Here is a 20,920-nt window from a genome sequence, read left to right on the forward strand (position 1 = left end):
CAATAAGTAGAACAAGATATGGGGTAAATGGAATGAATATAGGGGTAATATATGTGTTCTCCCGATTGTCCAGTGGGGTTGTGGAAGAGATGGTGGGTTCGAAAGTGAGGAAAGTGATGATGGGCTGTAATGATATACTCGATGTTTTGAATATAATCCGATTGTGCAACTGTACCTTCTATACTACCGTAACACCTTCTGTACTGATTTGTCATGATTGTATACTCTCGAAATGTTGCAGTGAAAAAGATGATAAATAAAAGACTGGACCCCTGACATTGAGTAATTGCCAGTGATGCCACGCTAGTGTCTGAAGAACCTATATCAATATTTTTTGTATTTAAAGATACAAGTTTGCAGTTTTCCTGTGTTAGACCACTATAAAAATAAAAATATTTTTTTTTGTCTCGTTTCAGTTTACAAATCCTCTTATCCTGTTGCTGCTGGGCTCCGCCCTAGTCAGTATCATCACTAAAGAGTATGAAGATGCAGTCAGCATTACAGTGGTGAGTACTCAGAAGCGTTGACATGAAACACAGTTGTAGAAAGTTTCCAACAATCTTTGTTTATTGGGCAGTGGCATCTACTGGACCAGGGTTTAACTCAAGGAAAGATTCTCATTGACCACTGATGCCTCCTATAGAACTGATGTGTCGTTGCCTTGGAAAACCAGAGCAGAAGCGGATACATCTGCGCTGTGTAGTGAGATAAAAATCAGTCTGCCCCTGTAGAAATGTTAAAATAGACTCTTTATCTCTGGGGGTATTCAGTGATCCCTGCTCGAGGTACTCCCCTCCATAGAATAGTGTCAAAATGGAACCGGCGCAAACTGAAACTATACTTGGAAAGCTAAGATTTGCACAGCCGAGAGGAAAGGGCTCTGTTTGGTATGCATGCTACAGGCCATTTGGCAAACGGCTTTTTTTGCAAACTGGGATGACCGCCTCTTAAATCAGTCTTTTTAAAGACACTCCATCAGATGTACAAAACACCGGTAAGCCCCCTCTCCTTGGTCTGGTATCAGGTCACAGAGCGCAAAACATGTCAAGCGAAGACCTGCAACAGTTCATACACGTCCTCTCCTCCTACCCAGTCCACACCCACTGCTGTCCCTGACCACTCACACAATTCCCAAGAGTATCTGCAGCATCTGCCTTGGGCTGGTAATCAAACTGTTTGAACAAAGCAATAAAGAGCCCATTAAGTGACCAGCAGAACCACAGCCAATATAGCTCATAGCAGACAAAGGCTCATTAAGTGACCAGCCGAACCACCACCAATATAGCTCATAGCAGACAAAGGCTCGTTAAGTAACCAGCAGAACCACCTCCAATATAGCTCATAGCAGACAAAGGCTCGATAAGTGACCTGCAGAACCACAGACCTTGTAGCTCATAGCAGACAAAGACTCGTTAAGTGACCATCAGAACCATAACCGATATAGCTCATAGTAGACAAAGTACAGGGCACGTTCCTGGTCTTTAAGGTGTATTTCTACCTACGCAACCCTCTGGAGAGGCCACAAGGGAACACATGTAAGTGCTATACACAATCAATAAGTAAATAAACAAGTTATGAAAGTGACGAGGGGGTGATCTTGTAAAGTGACAATGAGCCCCTGGTGCCCTACGTTATGGAGCCACCAATTTGACCCCAACAGCCCACTAGCACTTATTTTTATCAGAGTCAACCGGGCTTGCCAGTGATTGTATTTTTCTAATTGTGAGTGTGCATGGCAACAGCATCGATTCACTGCTATGTCGAGGATTGAATACTGCAGCAAAGTTTGATGCTCTGGAAAAGCTACATCTTGGGGATTTTGAGGCGCTATGGTAGATAAATATTTCATGAATTGACTACAGAAAGGAGGTTTTCTAAATGTGTTGTGTCCGTTACATTCCCATTTAGAGACCTTGGGCACTTGGTCAGTATCTTGGTAAAATTTTCCAGTTTTGGGCTGGGGGGGGGGCAAAGCAGAAATATCACTCCTTTGGAAATGTTGTTTTGCCTACAGTAGTTTGGGAGCTGGGGTGTCTACAACGCAGAGCTTTGGAGCCATAGTCGGATAAATAGTGCACACCTCGTCTCACAAGTGTGCACTATAGAACACAAGACAAAGAATGGTCCTGGCAAAAATTGAGACAAATCTGGGAATGACTTGAAATTGAAGATGCAGCATACCCTGACATCATGTTTATGTTACTGCAGTATGATGTCAGTGCTGGATTCTGATACCACTACATTAACACCTCAAGTAACCATGCTATATGCTAGAAAGTTCTTTCATAGTTATCCAAGCTTTTACGAAATTGTAGAATCAAAAGTGAACAGCAGTATCTGTGCTTTTGGTGTGCTACATTGTTATGCTACATTTTTTTTATGAAAAACGAATATATCATAAACCATAATTAGGAGTTTTCCTTTTCATCTGTCTGTTGGTTTTATAATTTTAGCCGACTTAAAACATATCAGAATCTGTCCCGTTGAATCAGATCATTAAATGTAATGATTTTAGCAGGGATTCTAGGAGGGCTGAGCTCATTGACCCACAGATATTAAAATATAATTAGATATTAGATCGGCAAATAGATAATTTACACTAACAGTCATTCTAAGCAATTCTGTTGCATACATATTCATTATGTGTGTCCTGTAGACCATTGGTTGACCAGACCAGTCATAGTACCTAATGGTGAAATCTTCGATACGTATTTACTTTATAAATAAATCTTATTGGTTCATGCACAATAGTTGTGTCAGGTTATCGGGAATGTCCCGTTCTAATAACACCCCTGTGTTTGACATTGATACTGGATTGAATGCCAAATTTGCTCAAAATTCAGAATTTATTATTTAGTGGTGGGACAATGGAAAAGCATAAGCTGGCGGATTTTCTAGTTTTATTACAATTAAATCTCGCCACTAAACCAACCCACATTTTAGCTTATTGAACCATTTCTAAAACAACTTTGACGGTATGATCCCTGTTCCTCTGTGTGCCCCTGCCACCACTGTATTCTGCCATGCTCTGCCAAGATGTAATACTGCAGAAAGGCTTGGCATTCTCCATTGAGTTTCTCTCTGACCGATAAAAAAAACAAACTAAAAAGTCCACATCACTTACAAATACATCATTGACTTCCATATATAGAGATGACTCCCAACTTCACCTCAACCTGCATGAAGGATCTGGACTGACCTAAATGTATGGCCGCCGCCTCCTTTAAGGCTATCAAACATTGAATGACCCACAGCTGGCCTTGCCCCAAGGTTTCAAAGTTACCCCAGAACATCTTCCTTTTGATTCCTCATAACAGCATCCCCCCTTCTAACCCTGATAAAACAATGCATTCTGGGGGTCTATTTCACTGTCTCCATTCCTTCATTCCAAAACCAAAAGCTGCTATAAAAACACTTTCTAGCAGCTCTTCTCGATGTGAGAGCTGCTTAGCCTTTTTAGGGGTAGTAAGCCCTATATAAATGCAATAAACGCTCACTATTCACCTCTATAGAACGCCTTCACACAAGATGTGACTGAAGGGACATTTCTTGAGTTTTCACAGTGCTTTGATGACCCAACATGTTTGGGCCACTCATGGGGTTTCAAGCTGCCCTCTCCAGGTTTGCCACCTTGATGAAGGCACATTTCCTGTTCCCACCAAACTGCTCCACTCGCTAATCCATCACCAGGATATGTCCCTATTGATTATGCAAAACCAATCGAGGTCGAGGAGGAAGGAATCCAGGCAAAACTCAACATCCATACCAAGGTCGAGACCCTCAACTGGATACTGCTGCGATTGATTAATTTGTGCTCCAAACTCCCTTTTTTTCCTGCATCTCTGGACGCTCTCAGTTGCAAAAGTGCGTCCTGGGTATTTCACAAAACAGTAAATAAGCAATTACGTAATATTCAGGGCATTTTTCTAACAATCTTTAGAGCTGTACTGCATTCTTAGGATATGATGTTCTGGCTAGGAGGACAAGTAAGTTACAATGTTCTGACATTTCCATGAGTACATGGATGAGATGATACAGTGCATCTTTCTCAAGAACACTCCTTCACAGGTCAATGAAGGTCATCCCTCTAAATACAAAATCCTTCTATTGCCCTGTTCTATTAGCTCCGGTTTTGGGGGACTTACAATTTTCTTAATTACATGTTATATTCTTTTAATACGGTGATAACACTTGTAATAATGATCCACCATCCCATGCTCTGCAGAATCTGTGGCACAGCGTTGTTGTCTGTGTCACACTGTTCAGATATATCTGCACTGTGTTCTTTAATACTGTGCTACTCGGGGAAATGAATTGTGACAGAAATTTCAGAGGAGTTTGTTTGATTACCAGTTGTCACTATTGTGAAAGCACTTTTACCCACTAATTGCTAATCCCCTTTCTGCTTTTTATTCTTTTAAAACAATGTATTTTGCAGTGGTATTTTTGTTGGTGTTTAGGGTAGGGTTGAATTCCACAGCCATGTTATTTTTTGTTGGTTATCGAATGAATGAGAGGTATGTAGGAGAGAAAATGAATTCAAAACAATCTCATGAGATCTCTTTTTGAGAAATACTGTTCACTTTTTAAACTGTAAATAATATTTGGGGTGAATCGGCTATGTGTATTTATTTTTGTTATTTTTTAAGTTCCTATCTCATGGCATCCCTTCCCTATAGTAGTACATTCGGCACCGTCACAGATGTTGTAGCAAATAGCGATGTGTAAAACGGTGGTAAATGCAATATTATTAAAATAAAATTCTGAATGTGGTTTGTTGTCTTTTTTTCACTTAGGCAATATTGATTGTGGTCACAGTGGCGTTCATCCAGGTACGTGGATATTTTGATATCAATTTCCAAGTTTGGAAGATGGCAAGGTACCTCAGAAGAAGGTCCCATTGGAAATATGACCCAGTGGACAGTGTATTTTATCTTCTCTTGATATGACTAGCATTTGTAGACCCAGGAGGTAGTTAAAAACTGTGAATTTGGGGGAAAAAATGTATTTACTTCAGACCAGATCTAACAGAGTGACTCTTGATTAAGCTAATGACCAGTGGATAGCCATATAATTAAGTCTCAGATAGGTAAACTATTCTGCAAGCCTGTCATGAGACTGCCTCAGACCTCTGAGATAGTGTCTTTGTAAAGGTAGAATACAAAAATGCAGACAAAACACAGTAGATCGCATAATATCCACAAAAATAAAAAATAAAGTAGAAAACGTGTCGCTGTCTGAACTTATTGGACCTATGCAGCAATAGAAATTTGAAATTTAAAAATAAATTAACCATTGTATATGATTTTAATAGAACAATACAGGTGATTCCTAGCAGACAGGTTTATTTAGTATAGATCTACAGCCCCCCTTTTTTTTTTTTTTTTTAGCTTTAGAGCGCATCACTGAAAAATGTGAGTGTTACTGGCACAAAGAAAAGGCACTAATGGTTTGAACAGCTTTGGGCTGAGGACAGTTTAAACATACAAGAATGCTTAAAAATGCAGTGCCAATGTATAGTATTGTACAATGAGGACTGGAGCTGGTGCATTCAGTTTTGGTTGGATCTGCACATGTGAACAGGCAAAATGTCATCATTTAAAGGACAAGGGAGGCAATGACTGAAGTGGTCTGGCCCTCTCCTGTATGGGCCAGCAAATTGTGACATTGTGACTGACATTTGAACCTACCAATGAATGAACTGTGCTGAGCCAAAGCCGCCCTATGTGAGTGTATATACATACATATATATAGTTATGATTTGTTTTGCTTTGCAACAAAACTAAAACGGTCTCTAGGACTGACCTAAAGTAAATAACCCAAAAAGGTCTCTTGAATAATATTTTTAAATTTAGGGTATTAAAGATCAAAGCAGTCGAAATCTAAACAATTGAAAGACAACCTTTTTAGAGACTGCAGAATTGCTTGGCCCTCATGGCCGTTTCCTTTTTTTAACACTTTTCCTTTACATTAATCTTCCCACGTTGAATAATATCATTTGGGTCTAAGGGTGCAGTAATGTTCCGAGACGCTAAATGGCTCGGAGAGTGGTGGTACACTTGTAAAATTACTGTTGTCCATTTCCCCAATATTTGCATTTGTCTCATTAATTACTGGAATATCCGGAGGAATCCTTATTTGCTCTTGACATTATTGCATTTGTGCTGCCACAAACAACTTGCCGGAGGCATTTCCGAGATCGCTGGGAGGTGAAGCAGTAATACCGACCGACTGCTACCGGCAGGGCCGTTTTTCGGTGTTTTGCCGCCCTAGGCGAGAATTGAAAAATGCCGCCCCCTCCCTTTTACTACCATCACTCTCTCCCCCTGTCATCCAGGCTAGAAGAATTCCTGCATTAGAGATTCCCAAACTCATGTTTTTTGCCGCCCTCCCCCTTTTGCCGCCCTAGGCGGCTGCCTTGTCTTGCCTAATGGTAGAAACTGCCCTGGCTACCGGCTGAACTCCATGGAATACCGGAGATGTTTTGTAAACAGACTGGAGTGGAAAACAAATCTGTAACCTGGGACTCCAACGTTTGTAAGGCCCCCCACTATTTCAGTAAAGATCAAAAGGCGGGACTATATTTTTCTAAGACACCTTTTTTGCAGTTTACCTTTTTTCAGTCGACATTTTTGTAGTCCAAAGTTTTGATGTGTGTTTGTAGGTACATGTGTTTTATTTTTGAACTTGTAATTGGTATTTTAAACACCTGTTAATTTACTTCCTAAACAGTGAATTACATAGTTGCACTTCATTGTTTTCTGTGTTTACTTTAGGAATATCGTTCAGAAAAGTCTTTGGAAGAGCTCAACAAACTTGTCCCTCCAGAATGCAATTGGTAAGGAAGGGCACACAAGATCATTTAAACGTGACTGTTTTTGCATACATGCATTCTTTTAGCGTTCTCAGTGGGAATTACTGGCAGCCTCTGCCCGTATATCAGATACAATGAAATAGGCCATTCCATTTTACAGATTTGCTTTTTAAACCTACATACTTCCCTGCGTAAAACAGAGCTTGAAGCCAAGCATGTCAGACGTTTTTGCAGGATCCAGGTTGAAAACTTTGTCTGGGCCCCACCTAGCAGCAGCAATCATTTCCAAGTAAAAAAAAAAAAAATCCTACTGGAAAAAAAAAAGACAAGCGCTCCAGCATTTGACTGTATCTACTGATATTAGCCGTGTTAGCTGTCTCTTCATTAAAATAGTCCAGGCTTGCTTCAAAGCCTATAAATACATTTGGAGCACATGTGCAGGGCTCTGAAAACCTTTATTACCTCTAATGATTTTGTCTCATTCTCTTCAAGTTTACACTTGCAGTTTAAAAAAACATATGTTTGCGGACAATGTGCTCGTGGAATCCAAATATATGCCTTTAGAGCTCCATCAACAGCTCTAAAAGCAGTCCTCGACTTTTTAATATGTGAAGAAAAGCTGCAGGTGTGCACTTTCATTAGAGCCCACAGTAGCGGGCTCTATCGGCCATTAAAGGCCCGCTCCAGCATTAAAGCCCCAAGTCGAAGGCCCCATGAGACCTTTATTCACAGCAACAGCTGTGAACAAACATTGGAATGTTGGAGCTCCAGGCTTATACTGGCCATTAGAAGCCGGGACCACTCCACTGTTTTCAAATGACGCTCCCAACATTCCAATGTTCTAATATAGCCTTATAGCCCACCGTAGCGGGCTATACCGGCTATTAAAGGCCCGCTCCAGCGTTAAAGGCCCAAGCCGAAGGAGAGGGCCTTTAAGGGAGCGTGACTTAAATAGCTGGTATAGCCCAGCTACGAAGGGCTATAAGGCTATTAGAACATTCTGCCACTAGAGGGCAGAATGTTCTAACAAATAAAACAAAGGCCCCTCGGAGCCCCAGGGGGTTTAAATTCCCTCTGGTTCCGAGAGGACTTTGTGAAAACAACATTGGAATGGTGCTTTGCGGCCGGCCCGTAGAAGTACGGAGCTCTCCATTGTCGTCAATGGAGTGCTCCATAGTCTAATGTTCTAATTAATGTTACAATAAGAGGGATGGGGCCCAGCAAATTGTGTCATTTACACCTCAGTATGCCGCCAGAGATTTCTGGCTTTACGGTGGCATTGAAAATTAGAAAAAAAGATTTATAAGGATTTTCATTTTCAAAGTGTGTACTATTAAATAATAATGTATTCTGAATATCCTTTTTATTTTATTAAATAAATACATCACACATTTGAGATATGATTTCAACATAAAGGCTACATAAGTTGTTTGAAAACCAAGACAAAAACTAGGATGAGATACTTTTATTTCTGCTACAAAAAGTTCAGGCTGAGCTCAAGCTACCTCCTCCTTGGTGTTGAAAGAAAGAAAATGTGAAGGTGGACATGTTTCGAAAGTGGATACCTATCTATGTGCAGGCAACTTACCTGGCAGTATTAGAGCTACACAGGTCTCTGGCAGTTGCATATCGGAGGACCTTATCCAACACCCTACAGGTTACTATAATGTGTCAAGTGTAACTGGAGACCACACCTGGCCACTGCAAAACAGCCACAAAACATGCAGGATCCAATGGCGGTAGGATATGAAATTTGCTATGAGTTTTAATCATGGATCCTGAAAGTAGTGGTTTCGGGAGGAGCTGCAACACCCCCAAGTTAACCTTGAAGGAGATCAGAAGAGGAATGGTCAAGAAAGAGGACTTTACGTTTTATTTCCCTTCTTTTGCATTTCCTTTTAAAAAAAAAAATATATATATATATATATATATATATATTGATTAACATCTCTACAAAATAATGCAACAGAGTGATAACACTAGAAAACATAATAGTCAGAAACTTAAATCATAAGCAACATGACAAAAACCATGAACAAATAAAGGAAAAGAACAAAAAAGCAACAAGAAGAAATGAGCCTGCAGAAATGAACTGTACAAATATTTCAAAATGAGTGGCAAGAAAATTTAAATGAGGCATGTTATTTTTTCTATTTCTGAACCATGATGGAAACAAACATTGTAATAGGATCAAAACAAGCCACGACACTTTACTTGTGTGATCCACAAATGATAAATCTGTGGAGAAATCAACGCTCTCATTTGTGCACCACTTAGGTTTACCAGTAAAGCTGTATGGGTGATGCGAATTTAGTGGTCATTTCAATGGAAAATATATATGCTGTCTGTGAAAGGCAACAGTCTAGCACACCACGATTTAGTCTTATGTTTGGGGCAAAGTGCTCCAAAATGAACCCCTGGAGACATAATGCTCCCCTGCCAGTCTCCTGCAGAATGGGTGGGGCTCATTTGCTACACTTAGTGTAACTTTTGGATTTTTTCCACCTCTATGACTTTCCTGACGTAACATTAATAGCAACACCTTTACTCTGACAATTGTTCCAGTGCCACTGGTCTTAATAAAAGCAAGCAAAAATGCATCCTCCTTTACACAACTGTTGAAAGACCGCCAACTCCAACAGGTCTTCTCCAACCCCCGAGATGGTGGTCTGAGACAAACTGCTTCCATAGAGCTGTACAGGGATCTGCGACCGCCTCCGGATTACAATGTGGGTTTCTGACAACCCGACCGCAGCGGTCTGACCGGCTGCCTCAAGTCGTCCGAAACCTAGGATCTGGGGTGCATACTCGCCCTAATCCACTTCTCTCCAGCAGTCTCTGCCGTGGATCCTTTCCTCCAGGTACCCACTACACCTCGGAAGCTGAAGTCCAATGACAACGATCCTGTAGGTCCTGGAATCCAGGTACATCCTTTTGGGGTATGTATTCGTTATGACTGGACTGTGGACATTGTGCCACACTCCAGCAATGGGGTACGCCAAGCACAAGGCATATCCCCACATGTTATGCATGTGTGTACATATCATATGTTATCTGTGAGTGTTGTACACATTTGCAGCAACATATTCGGGCATATTTGCTCTGCCATAGCTGCGACCACCGCGGTAGCGCCGGTTGCATTGTAATAACGTGGGCCAGGGCCACCAGGCCCCGGTGGTCGGAAAGGGCTTGCAAAGACAGCAGTCAGAGGGTCAGTCCAACTGGCATCGTAATTATGCCCTTGGTTTTTAGCGTTTATGCACAAGTGGGAAAAATGTAAATCGTACCCCGTGACTGACCAATATGCAACTGCTCAAAACGATGTTGCACAATTACTGTTGATTTGATTTTTTTTTTTTTTATAGCAAAAAAGGATTTATTTTTTAGAGAAACTCACGTGTAGCAGGAGCCTAATCAGCAGGCTCCACAAGTCAAATGCTAAATGACTAGGGCAAGTAAATGGGGCGTAGAACAAGGAGATGGATTGTTCTCACACCTTAAATTGCGCGTGTATTTGCTCTACGTTTTCAAGCATGTGAAAGCCTTTGGAAACCATCGTTTTATGGAATGAACTGTACATCACTGTGCAAATCTAATGCAAACAAATGAAAGACATTAAATAACACAGTGTCTTTTGAAGTTTGAAATATACACAGATTATTGTCATATCTTTATTTCCAGGATACTGTGTAGGACGTGGACTGTTTAAAAGCATGTATTGTTCCTACTGGTTTTTTTTTTTGCTACAGCTGGTTACTTTCAGTAACAGTGGCCTTTCCTCCTTGTCTTCAAAACTCATGCTTTGAACAAACACCTACATTAATAAATGTGTGTTCCTTCCTGTTTAATGTTTCCTCATACCTAACGCGCTTTTATGGAATAAATACTGTGGGCCTGACTCAAAAAGATAAACGTCATAAAAATACCACTCGTAAAATACCTTTGTGAATAGCAAACAATTATAAACTTACACAAAAGTGTAAGTTTACCTTTGTGACACAGGACCTCTCTTCATAACTACTTTATTGCCACACTTTTGTCCTCTCCACTTCCCTTTTCATTTAATTCATGCTTTGCCTTATTTAATTCATGTGTGCCTTTCCCCCTTTCCTCTTTAATACGATTTCCTAATGACCTTCCTCTTTCTACCTTTCTTGTGCACTGTCTCTTGTACCCTCCTTCTTTCTTTGCACTTCATACCACATATTATCTCCCTAATTCTCTTTCTCAGTTGGTCCCTTATGAGTATATGTTAATGCTTGTTTAGTAGCATTCTACGTGTCTTGGTGCTTGGCAAGGAATATCTGAAGTTTAGCAGTTGAACAATCAGTAAGGCATGTGTTTGAGTTGCAATTTGAAAGGCTCCTTTCCTCACAGTCCGGGCCGGACTGGCTGTAGCGGGCACCGGGCAATCCCCCGGTGCGCTGCACGGGTGGGGGCCGGTTTTGGGCTCCTGGGGGCCGTTTTTTGTACAGGGCCGATTTTGCAGCATCAGACCTGTAACTAAATCTGCCGACGAAAATCGGCCCTGGCAAAGCACTCGGGGCACCCCCCCCCCCCCCCCCTTGTGGAGCGGCCAAGCACTTTGCCAGGGCCGGTTGAGGTTCCCAGTCCGGCCCTGCTCACAGTGGCATTTGCTGTAATTGGTGTGTGTTTTGAAGTTGCTTTGACGAAAGAGATGCTGCTGAGACTTGAATGAAGGTTTATTCAAGAGAAGAGTAGGAGTTGCTGAAACAAGGGAGTTGATACAGAATCAGCTTACACTGGGATAAGGCCCCAACACAGACAGAATTCAGTGACTGGATACAAGCCAGTGAGGCTACATGGCACATAAATGCATCAGAAACCTTCTAAAGTGGTATACTAATGATAAATGCACTTAAGGAATACCACATGTGTTTTATTCTATCTTACTCTACATGTGCTAGTACTTCTTCTATATTACTTTTTTCATGCTCCCTGCTCTTTCTTGTTCTATAGGTATCTTATCCAAAAGCTGCACCAACCAAAGCACTTCATTGGTGTCATCCCTAGCTTGCACCTTCTTCTGGTTACCATTATTTGCCAATAATCTTTGATTTTTGTCTCTCAAATTCTAGTATACGAGAAGGAAAGTTTCAGCACCTTCTAGCCCGAGAGCTAGTCCCTGGAGATGTTGTGTGTCTATCAGTCGGAGACCGAATCCCGGCCGACATCAGACTGATTGAGGTGTGTGCATTAGTCAAAGTTACCTTTTTTCTCACCTTTGCATGAATCATGCTTGCCAGCTCATATTTTTCTAAAAATTGTGTTGTATTTGCTGAAGTTTGTAAATAGTTAAGCCGATATCAAGCAATGCAGGTGGTTTTGTTACAACAAAGAGGGCCGCACATTGGTTTAATAACTCTGTTCTTGGCCTTTTCAGGCTGTGGCTATCATTCTGAGATGCCCCATAATAAATACCCCTGGTAACTCTGCCCCTTGGAGTTCCTGTTCCTGAAGGTATTGGTAACCCCGGGATGCAGGAGTTACCAGCGGATGCATTTCACCGCCTGGGTCCTCTTGTCCTATTGGGAATGAGGAATTGCGAAGGGAATACCATAATTTCAGGTTTAATTCCCCAGTAATTTCTCCCAGTAGAATCACCCGGAGGTTTTGGCTGCTTTTAACAGTTGAGAACTCTGGGTGGAAGTGAACACTTCTATTTTGCTCCCTTGGATCTCATAATGCCAATCAATTGGAATTAAGAGGCCACTCACAATGAGGTGTTGCGTGTTCGCGTCTGCTTTCAGAAAATTTACTCTATATTTCGGTAACACTCTAGTGACGCTAACGTAATTATACATTAATCTCTCTATCCCATCCTCTAGGAAAAATAGTGTGAGGGGAATTGGAGATATATTTTCTAGGCTTTTCCCAAAGCAGCTGGAAAAACGATTGCAAGTAAAATTGGCCGTTGGGTCTATGTTTGTAAAGGATTGATTTACACAGTGTTTCCGCAAGGGGATGGTCCAATTTGGCAGATACATCCCAAAAGGAAATTTCAAACTTTCTACTTTGATTAGTTATTGCCCAAAATGTTGTAAGTATTTTCTGGGAAGAACATTAAGCCAAAGTTATCCGCAGAGGCGTCAAAAGGTTATAACCAGGTAAATGCATTCATAGAATAACTGCAAATACCCATCTCTGGTATTAGATGCAAGCTTGCTTTCTTATTCTTGGCCCCAGCTATTATTAATGAATTGCCAGCTCTTGTGGGTCTGACAGTAAAGTATTTAAATTTCAACAACTGTCTATTTTCAAATTAGAACATTGGAATATTGAGCGCTCCGTTGAAGACAATGGAGTGCTCCAGGCTTCTAATAACTAGTAGAAGCTGGGAGCATCAACATTCCAATTTTTGTTCACAGTTATTGCTATGAACATAGGCCACATGGAGCCCGAGTGGATTTCAGCTTCCCTCAGGCTCAGTGAGTCCTTTGATTTACAAATTAGAACACTCTAACCCTCTAGAGGTGGAATGTTCTAATAGCCTTAAAGCCATCTGTAGCGGGCTCTACCGGCCATTAAAGGCCCGCTCCCTTCTGAAAGGCTTTAACACTGGAGCGGGCCTTTAATGGCTGCTATGACGGACTCTAAGGCTATATTGAAACCTCTGTATCTTGTGACTCTGGTGTTCAGCACACATAAATAATACACTGTTCACTTTGTATGTCCTTCATGTGTAGTTTATTCACCTCATCCATTCAACTTCCAGTGGCAACTGACCATCATGAAATGTCAACGACATCCTTTTAGTTCTAATAGAACCTTCTATACAACTATGTCATATCACACTTCGCCCCCCCCCTTTTTTATTACATAAATGAATTTAGTGAACTTAACTGTTAAAAGAACAAGGATAGTCCCAGAAAACGAGTATATATAAATATATTTTAAAAGATTAATAATAAGACATGAGCCCCTATGTTATAATGAGGGCTCCCGGTTTTATGGGAGTAATTTTTTGGGCATTTCCATCTGTATTTATCCATATTTATTTTATGCTCGTTTTATCGGTATTTAACCATATTTATTTAGGGTTTTGTGGAAAAATTAAGCTGAAATTGGTATATTTCCACATTTATATAACCAATAAATATGCACTCATACTTGAATGTCTGCAAGGTTTCAGTGCTGTTAACACCCACAGAAGATATATCAATGCACTTATATGAAAATATGCAAATTTCAGTATCAACCTTGTGCATATCTACTGCTGTTAAAGCATCTTTACTAAAAATTCCTTTCTTTTTTTAACCCCCTTATCTATCAATCCACACATCTATTGGCCTGGGAGCAATGGCAGACAGTGTTTAGAATTACTCAAAAAGCAACCCAATTTCCATATTTATCCACATTTAAATATAAATAGGGATAAGAAAATTAATGTTTTCTGTGTGTCTTTATCTGTAAAAATCAGTAAAAACAGAAAAAAGAAGCCTTAGTTATAATCTAGTCATGAAAACACTGTACATTTAATATGAAATCAAAAACCAAGTACCACCATTAAACTTCATAAATATAATATTTCATATACATTGTGTTTTTTCCGTGTTCTCACACTCCTTTCTCTAACGAGTCCTGAATGTGACTCTTTATGGCTTACTTCACCATCCTATCCAGAGTACTGATTGTACGTCTGACTGTGTTGAAAATGAACAGAATCAGAATAAGGGTTAGCCACCACAACCAGACTTTTATTCTAAATTCTCCCATCCTCTGTCTTTACAGCACTTTAAAATATTTTCACCGCTTTTTTTCTCTTTGGTATAGTTACATCATGGTTGACATCCCACAGGTGCCCTTACATTAACACTGTCACCCAAAACCACTTGGTTGTCTATTACACTTTTCCTTTTTTTCAAAATACTGCCACCTGTACTCCTTATTTCTCCATTCACCAACATCATTATCTTTCAACCCTTTATTCCATATTATCCACCTTTGAACAGCTCAAAGGGTGACCTGCCAGTTGTGCAATGAGGCGACATGCGATATGCCTTTATCCTGTCTTTCAGGACTGAATTCCAATTTAAATTGTTTGCTCTTGCTAACTGAATGCTTTCTTTTAGTGTTTTGTTCACCCTTTCCACAGCTCTGTTGGTTTCTGGGTGATAAACTGAACTTCCTTTATGTATAATCCCACATTCTTTTAAAAACTTTTGCATTTCTGTTGAACAAAATTGAGGACTGTTATCTGATAACATTACATTTTGGATAGCCTTTCCTTTTGAATATGTCTTCTAAAATATTCATAACATTTGCAGATGAAATATCTCTGTCACAGGCTACTTCAATCCACCTAGAATACAAAAGTGACACTACTATTAAATATAGAGTATTACTTTCACCGTGTAGGAGTCCTACTACATTAATAGCAATTTCATCCCATGGATATTTTGGTAGCTTCCTACAGACCACGGCCATTTGTTTATTCTTCAAAATCTTGTCACTCACACAAAACTGCTTACATTCCCTCACCACCCTTTCTACTTCCTTATCCGTTTCTGGCCACTAAACCTGCAACCTTAATCTTTCTTTTGTGGTCACATTGCCCATATGACCATCACGCGCAAAACTGAGTGGTACAACTTTTGTTCCACGAGTAAGAATCATATTTATCACTGAAAGCTCTTCACAAATCAAAGACCAGGGTTTCACCAAATGCTTACCTTTTCCCAATAATATCTCAATTACCTTTGTAATTTCCTGAGTCTTGTGTATTTTACTCATCCATTCCTCTTCTTTTATGGCTCCTAAAGTGACTTAACACACATTAACCTCTTCATCCACACTTCTTTCAGCTTATAGAACAATTTCAACTACACCCTCCAGGCGTGACAAAAAATCAGCCGAACAATGAATTACTCCTGTTATGTAATCAATTGTGATATCTTACTCTTGCAGTGAAATAATCCATCTCCTAATTCTTGAAGATATAGCATTCAACCCATTCTTTGAAAAAACCTCTTTCAATGGTTTATGATCAGAAAGTACTTTCACCTTCATATCCCAAATCAAATTTCTGTATTTTCCCAATGCTCAATAAATCGCCAATGCCTCTTTCTCAATAACTGAGTAATTCTGTTCTGAACCTCTCGAGCATCTAGAGGCACAGGCTATCACTTTTTTTTTTTTTTTTTGCTGAGTTTTATATAGTGCGAACTTGACCCGAATCCAATCAGGTATCAGAGCACTTTACACAGCACCATTTTCTATTCCATTTCTTTTCTGAAGTAACACTGCCCTAAAGCCTTTTGCACTGGCATCAGTCATGATCTAAGCTTCCTCACCAGGGATAAATGGTGCATTTTTTAAAATTATCCTTGACTGACATGAAGTCTTTACTGAACTCTTAACTCCACTCAAAACTCACATTTTTGCCAAGTAATTTCCTTAGTTTTTGTATCTTATCCACTTAACCTGGTATACATTTGCAGTAATATTCCACCATCCCCAAAAAAGGATACTAGCTCCTCCTTGTTAATGGGTTTCTGTAACTTTACAATGGTGTCCACTGACTCTTTTTTGGAAAGACACCTTCTACTGTAATACAATGACCCAGATAATTGACCTGTTTTTGATCAAAACTTGCACTTGTCCTTTCTCAAGGTTAATCCTGCCTTTTTCAACCTCTCCAAAACTGTATACACCCTAGAATGATGTTCCTTTTTCATGCTACCAAAAATTAAATGCTCATCGTCATAGCATTTCACACCTGTGACCCCTTTTAGCACATTAGGCATTATCCTTTAGAAAACCAAGGCCACTGAGACTAAGCCAAACTGCATTCTCGAAAAATTTAAATGTTCTTACTGGTTTGATAAATGCAGTCAACTCCTGTGAAGATTCATTTGACTGCCCTTGATGGTAAGTGGATGTTGGATCCAAAGTGGTGAAATATTGGCCAAGGGAAACCTATCCACACTTACCTCTCGATAGAGTGCATGTAAGTCAATGCACATGTGAATCTCACTACTGGGTTTTTTAAGCCATCACAATCCGAGCCAACCACTCTGTTGTCTCAGCTAGTACAACGATCCTCACCTCAATCAATCACTCTAGCTCCTTCTGCACACCAATGTGTTCATTCAAAGGTATCCTTCTTACTTTAGCATCAACTGGATCTTTATATGATGTTTATACCCTTTGAGACATCCCAAACCATCCTGAAATACATCTTTGATCTGCTCATCAAAAGGAACCAATGAGTCATCTACCTCATGTACCAGCATTTGGATTCAACATGACATCCAACAAACACTGATGTGACCACCCCAGCCATGAATCACCTCTTTTGGCAACCTACACCTTCCCAGCTACCATTCTCACACCTAGTTCAATACATACTGTAAAATACTCTGCCATTTTTATCGGTGCCCCACCATATCCCACCAGTGAAACATCAATTTTGCATAACTTCACTTTTCCCTTAAAGAAAGTGTTGTATGTATTCATGGAAATCATGGTCAGATGAGAACAGGAATCAAACTTCATCTCAATATCAGTTCTCTCAATCTTTAAAGTATGTGATGGATGCTGAATTTTCCCACCATCCGCCTGAAACACAAACTCTTTAACCTCTCGTTGATCTTCCTTCTTTAATTTTACTTTTGCAACACTTAGCAAAAAATCCTTTCTTCCCACATGCATTGCAAATAACATGTAAAGCCGGACAGAACATTGTATTTTCCCTATGGCCTATCCTACTACTCTGAAAACGGATGTTTTTAATTTCTTGTACACCTTTGCCTCCTGGAAAATGTATGCATTTTTTATTTTGTGTATCGGAGGAGCTCTTACTTTTACCCTGACAAACTATTTCCTCCACCTTAGTATTGCTTTCTCTTGACTTATTCTTGGCACTGCTTAATTTGTCTACACATTTAACTATATGGTCCACACGTTTAGCAATCACAATTACCTCCTCCAACAATGGTTCATCCTTCAACCACAATTCTTCTCTTATTGTATAAACTTTCCTCTGTTGCCCCTCCAAATTTACAACTGGCCGCCAACTTACTAAGACCAGTCACAAAATCTTCACCTGACTAATCTTTCATTTGCTCCCTTAACCGAAAGTAAACCCTTTACATGATGGTACTTAAACATGACAGATAATGACGATCTGTTTGCAAAATACATATTTCATATTCATTTAATGCTCTGTATTCGGCACTTAGCTCTGGCAAATTCGCCAGTACTTCCTGTCCTTCACCACCTGAACAATGAAGTAATAGAGTGTTTGCGTTCTGCACTTAAGTTAGTTCCGCATACCCTTGCATAGTTCCCAAAACTCTTCTTCCACTTCTGCCACATAAATGTCGGTTCCCCTGGATTACTTAAAAAAAAAAATGGCAGTGGCGTCCTGTTCTGCATATTTTCCTTTGTATATTCTAAATAAACTTTCACTTCTGGTCGTTGCACTGCAGATTTGTCTATAAAATGTAAATTACCAAAAGATTGAATTGTCAGCATATAAACTTATGACATTAAGAGAAAAATACATTTGTGTAAATGTGCTGTTTTACCATAGTGCAGATCAACCAAACTGCCACTGCTCACCAAACTGTCACACTGCTGCTGCTGATGTGTCAATCACTGATAGACAAGCACCACTGGCCTCTCTAAGGCCAACTGCAACTGGTGATAAGGTGTGCCAATCACCGTGACACAAATTCAGTTGGCACACAAAACAAATCATTTAAAATAGTGTTTCTATCGCCGACGCTCTAAAAATACAGCTGGCAAAAAATATTTAAAAAAAATTAAAATGGTATGACAATCACCTAGATTTCAGAAACAAAGTAGACGCCTAAAACTCAAAGTACCTATCTCTGTTTGATGAGAAGGTGGGCCAATCACTGAGATTCCTGGTTAATTCTGCACTCGCTAAGAGTAACATTGCAGGAAATAACATGATATTTATTGCTGACAATGTAAAACCTCCCAAACACCTAAAATGGCCACTGTGCGTTGTCATGTCACGCATACCACAGGTGTTTTTCATTTGGGAGATTGGGCTTCTTTTGGATGTTCTTCACGTGGACAAACAGACCATTTTCATCAGGAGATGGGTCTAGTTGTACTGAAAAGGCTCTTGTTTCTAGAGGCAATGTATCTCAAAGGTTCTCAATGGCCATAATGAAACGCAAATGTCAAGATTCAGGTAAAGCTGTGTCAGATAGTAAAGTTAGCCTTTAAAACTGTTGGAACCTGAGATAATTTAATTATTACAGTACCACATCAATGTTTTGTGAGATTAAAGTAGGTTAACCATAAACTTTATAAAATCAAAAAGAACTCTTTACTGTTGTGATATAAAATGTCAACAGTAAATACAGGCAGTTGCTCATAAGGGGTGTATCAAGCACAATCAATGGCAGTATTCCTCAGTCAGGTATTGGTGCCTCTGAATGCCAGCAAGTACACAGAATATGATGCAAAATCTGAACTGTAGAATTTGTACAGAACATGTTTCCTCACTGTCCTAGTTCCAAGTATCCCATGATGCCCACACCAAAACCTTGAGGAGCTACAAGCCACTACTGGACTCCACAGGAGCTAGTTAAGTACAGCGGTTCAGTCTACCAGTAGTCAAAATGCACTGCATATAAAGGTTGAGTCCTCAAACTTCACATTATCAGCCTCATTGCATTTAAATGGAACAGCTTGTCTGCATCAATTCAGCCAACAGGATTATCTAGAGGAATCTCAAGCTCTAAATAAGATAGCCCATTTGTCCAGAGATCAACATTATTTCAAAAACTACCATTGTTTAGTTTTACAAAGATGAGATATAAATAAAAACTGTATTGGTGGCTGCACTTAGAGTTAGGAGCCCAGTCCAATAGTCTTTGACCGTCACACTGGGCTAGTTCTCGCAATGGCTAAGTGTATCATCTACCTCAGAGTCGGCATTTAAGACCTTGAAGTTTTCACCAGTCTGACGCTTCAAATTAATCAATGGAAGAATTCCAAATTATAAGTTAGAAAGGGGTTCCATAAATGAGTGAAAAGAGAGCCTTTGCCGGGTAAGGCCAGATCACGGTTTGAAATTGAAAATGACCTCATCAACCATTGAATGCTCGCAGGGTGTTCAGGAGTAATTATTGCTCACCTTTTCCAGTCAATTTTGAACTTCCACTTGAAATGGGAATCTGTATATATGTAAAAATATGTGTAGGCTCCATTTTCCTCCGTTTATAGTCCCTGAGTGCTGTCATTTTGCATGCAAATTCCTGAAGAACATTATTTAGCAGATTACTAATGAGTTGGTAAGTTGGTACCTGCATATTTGTGGATGGCAACCAAATCACATTGAAGGTCAACTGTAGCCTAATCGAAGATGAGCTAGTCAGCTCCATGATAAAGGTGTTCATTGCATTTGAGCCTGGAACATCAAAAGAAGTTTCTGCTTGTTAAAGACCAGAGTCTAGCTCTGTTAAATACATGTTAAGCTGAGTTGGAGTAAGAACACATCTTTGTGTCAAACCATACCTGAAAAGTACTGATGGCAGTAACGTGCTACATAATTTAGCCCAAGTGTTTGAATGTGATTCTGTTATTAAATATGTTGGGCTTGCCAACAATTAAAGTTTACTCTAACATAAAAAACCTGAAAAGTCATTGAATGCCTTATGAGTCGACAAACATTCAATGCAACATTCTGGCAACCGCATGCTAGTGATTGGTTGGTAAGAAGAGCCACATCATTTCTTTGTTTGTTGGGGACATTCCCCAGCAGAAATTAGTTTGCTTTTAGAGCAAAAAACGCCTTTTCGGTGATTGTCCCTTCAAACTTGTCCAGCAAAATGTTAAATTTTTTTTAGCTAAGGGTAGAGGTAGGAATCCTGTAGCTCATCATATATTAGTGGCTACCCTCCTCATATGTAGAGACAGACATGGAACCCTTCCACAGGTAGGGCACATACTGCTCGTCAGGGCAAAGTTAAAAGCTGGAAACAGACTGCTTTTCTTTGCCCTGAGGTATTTAGTAGCCAAAGGGAAGAAGGGTATCCTGTTCTGTTGGATTCTCCAAAGCAATGTATGTATGGCACTCTGTCGAATATACATTTAGTAATG

At 39.9% G+C, this 20,920-nt stretch overlaps 1 protein-coding gene across 3 annotated transcripts in view; it reads left to right on the plus strand.

Annotated features, from left to right (window-relative positions):
• The window catches only part of ATP2C2 (ATPase secretory pathway Ca2+ transporting 2), a 319,016-nt gene that overhangs the window by 180,962 nt on the left and 117,134 nt on the right, over positions 1 to 20,920 (plus strand). For all 3 annotated transcript variants that reach the window (XM_085639286.1, XM_085639285.1, XM_085639284.1), the window contains exons 4-7: positions 417 to 506; positions 4,797 to 4,832; positions 6,777 to 6,838; positions 11,914 to 12,022. In XM_085639286.1, coding sequence (XP_085495412.1) covers positions 417 to 506; positions 4,797 to 4,832; positions 6,777 to 6,838; positions 11,914 to 12,022 — 297 coding nt within the window. The remainder of the gene's footprint in view (positions 1 to 416; positions 507 to 4,796; positions 4,833 to 6,776; positions 6,839 to 11,913; positions 12,023 to 20,920) is intronic.

The sequence above is a fragment of the Triturus cristatus genome, chromosome 12 (genome assembly GCF_964204655.1).
Source record: "Triturus cristatus chromosome 12, aTriCri1.1, whole genome shotgun sequence".
In the NCBI taxonomy this organism is placed as follows: Eukaryota; Metazoa; Chordata; class Amphibia; order Caudata; family Salamandridae; genus Triturus; species Triturus cristatus.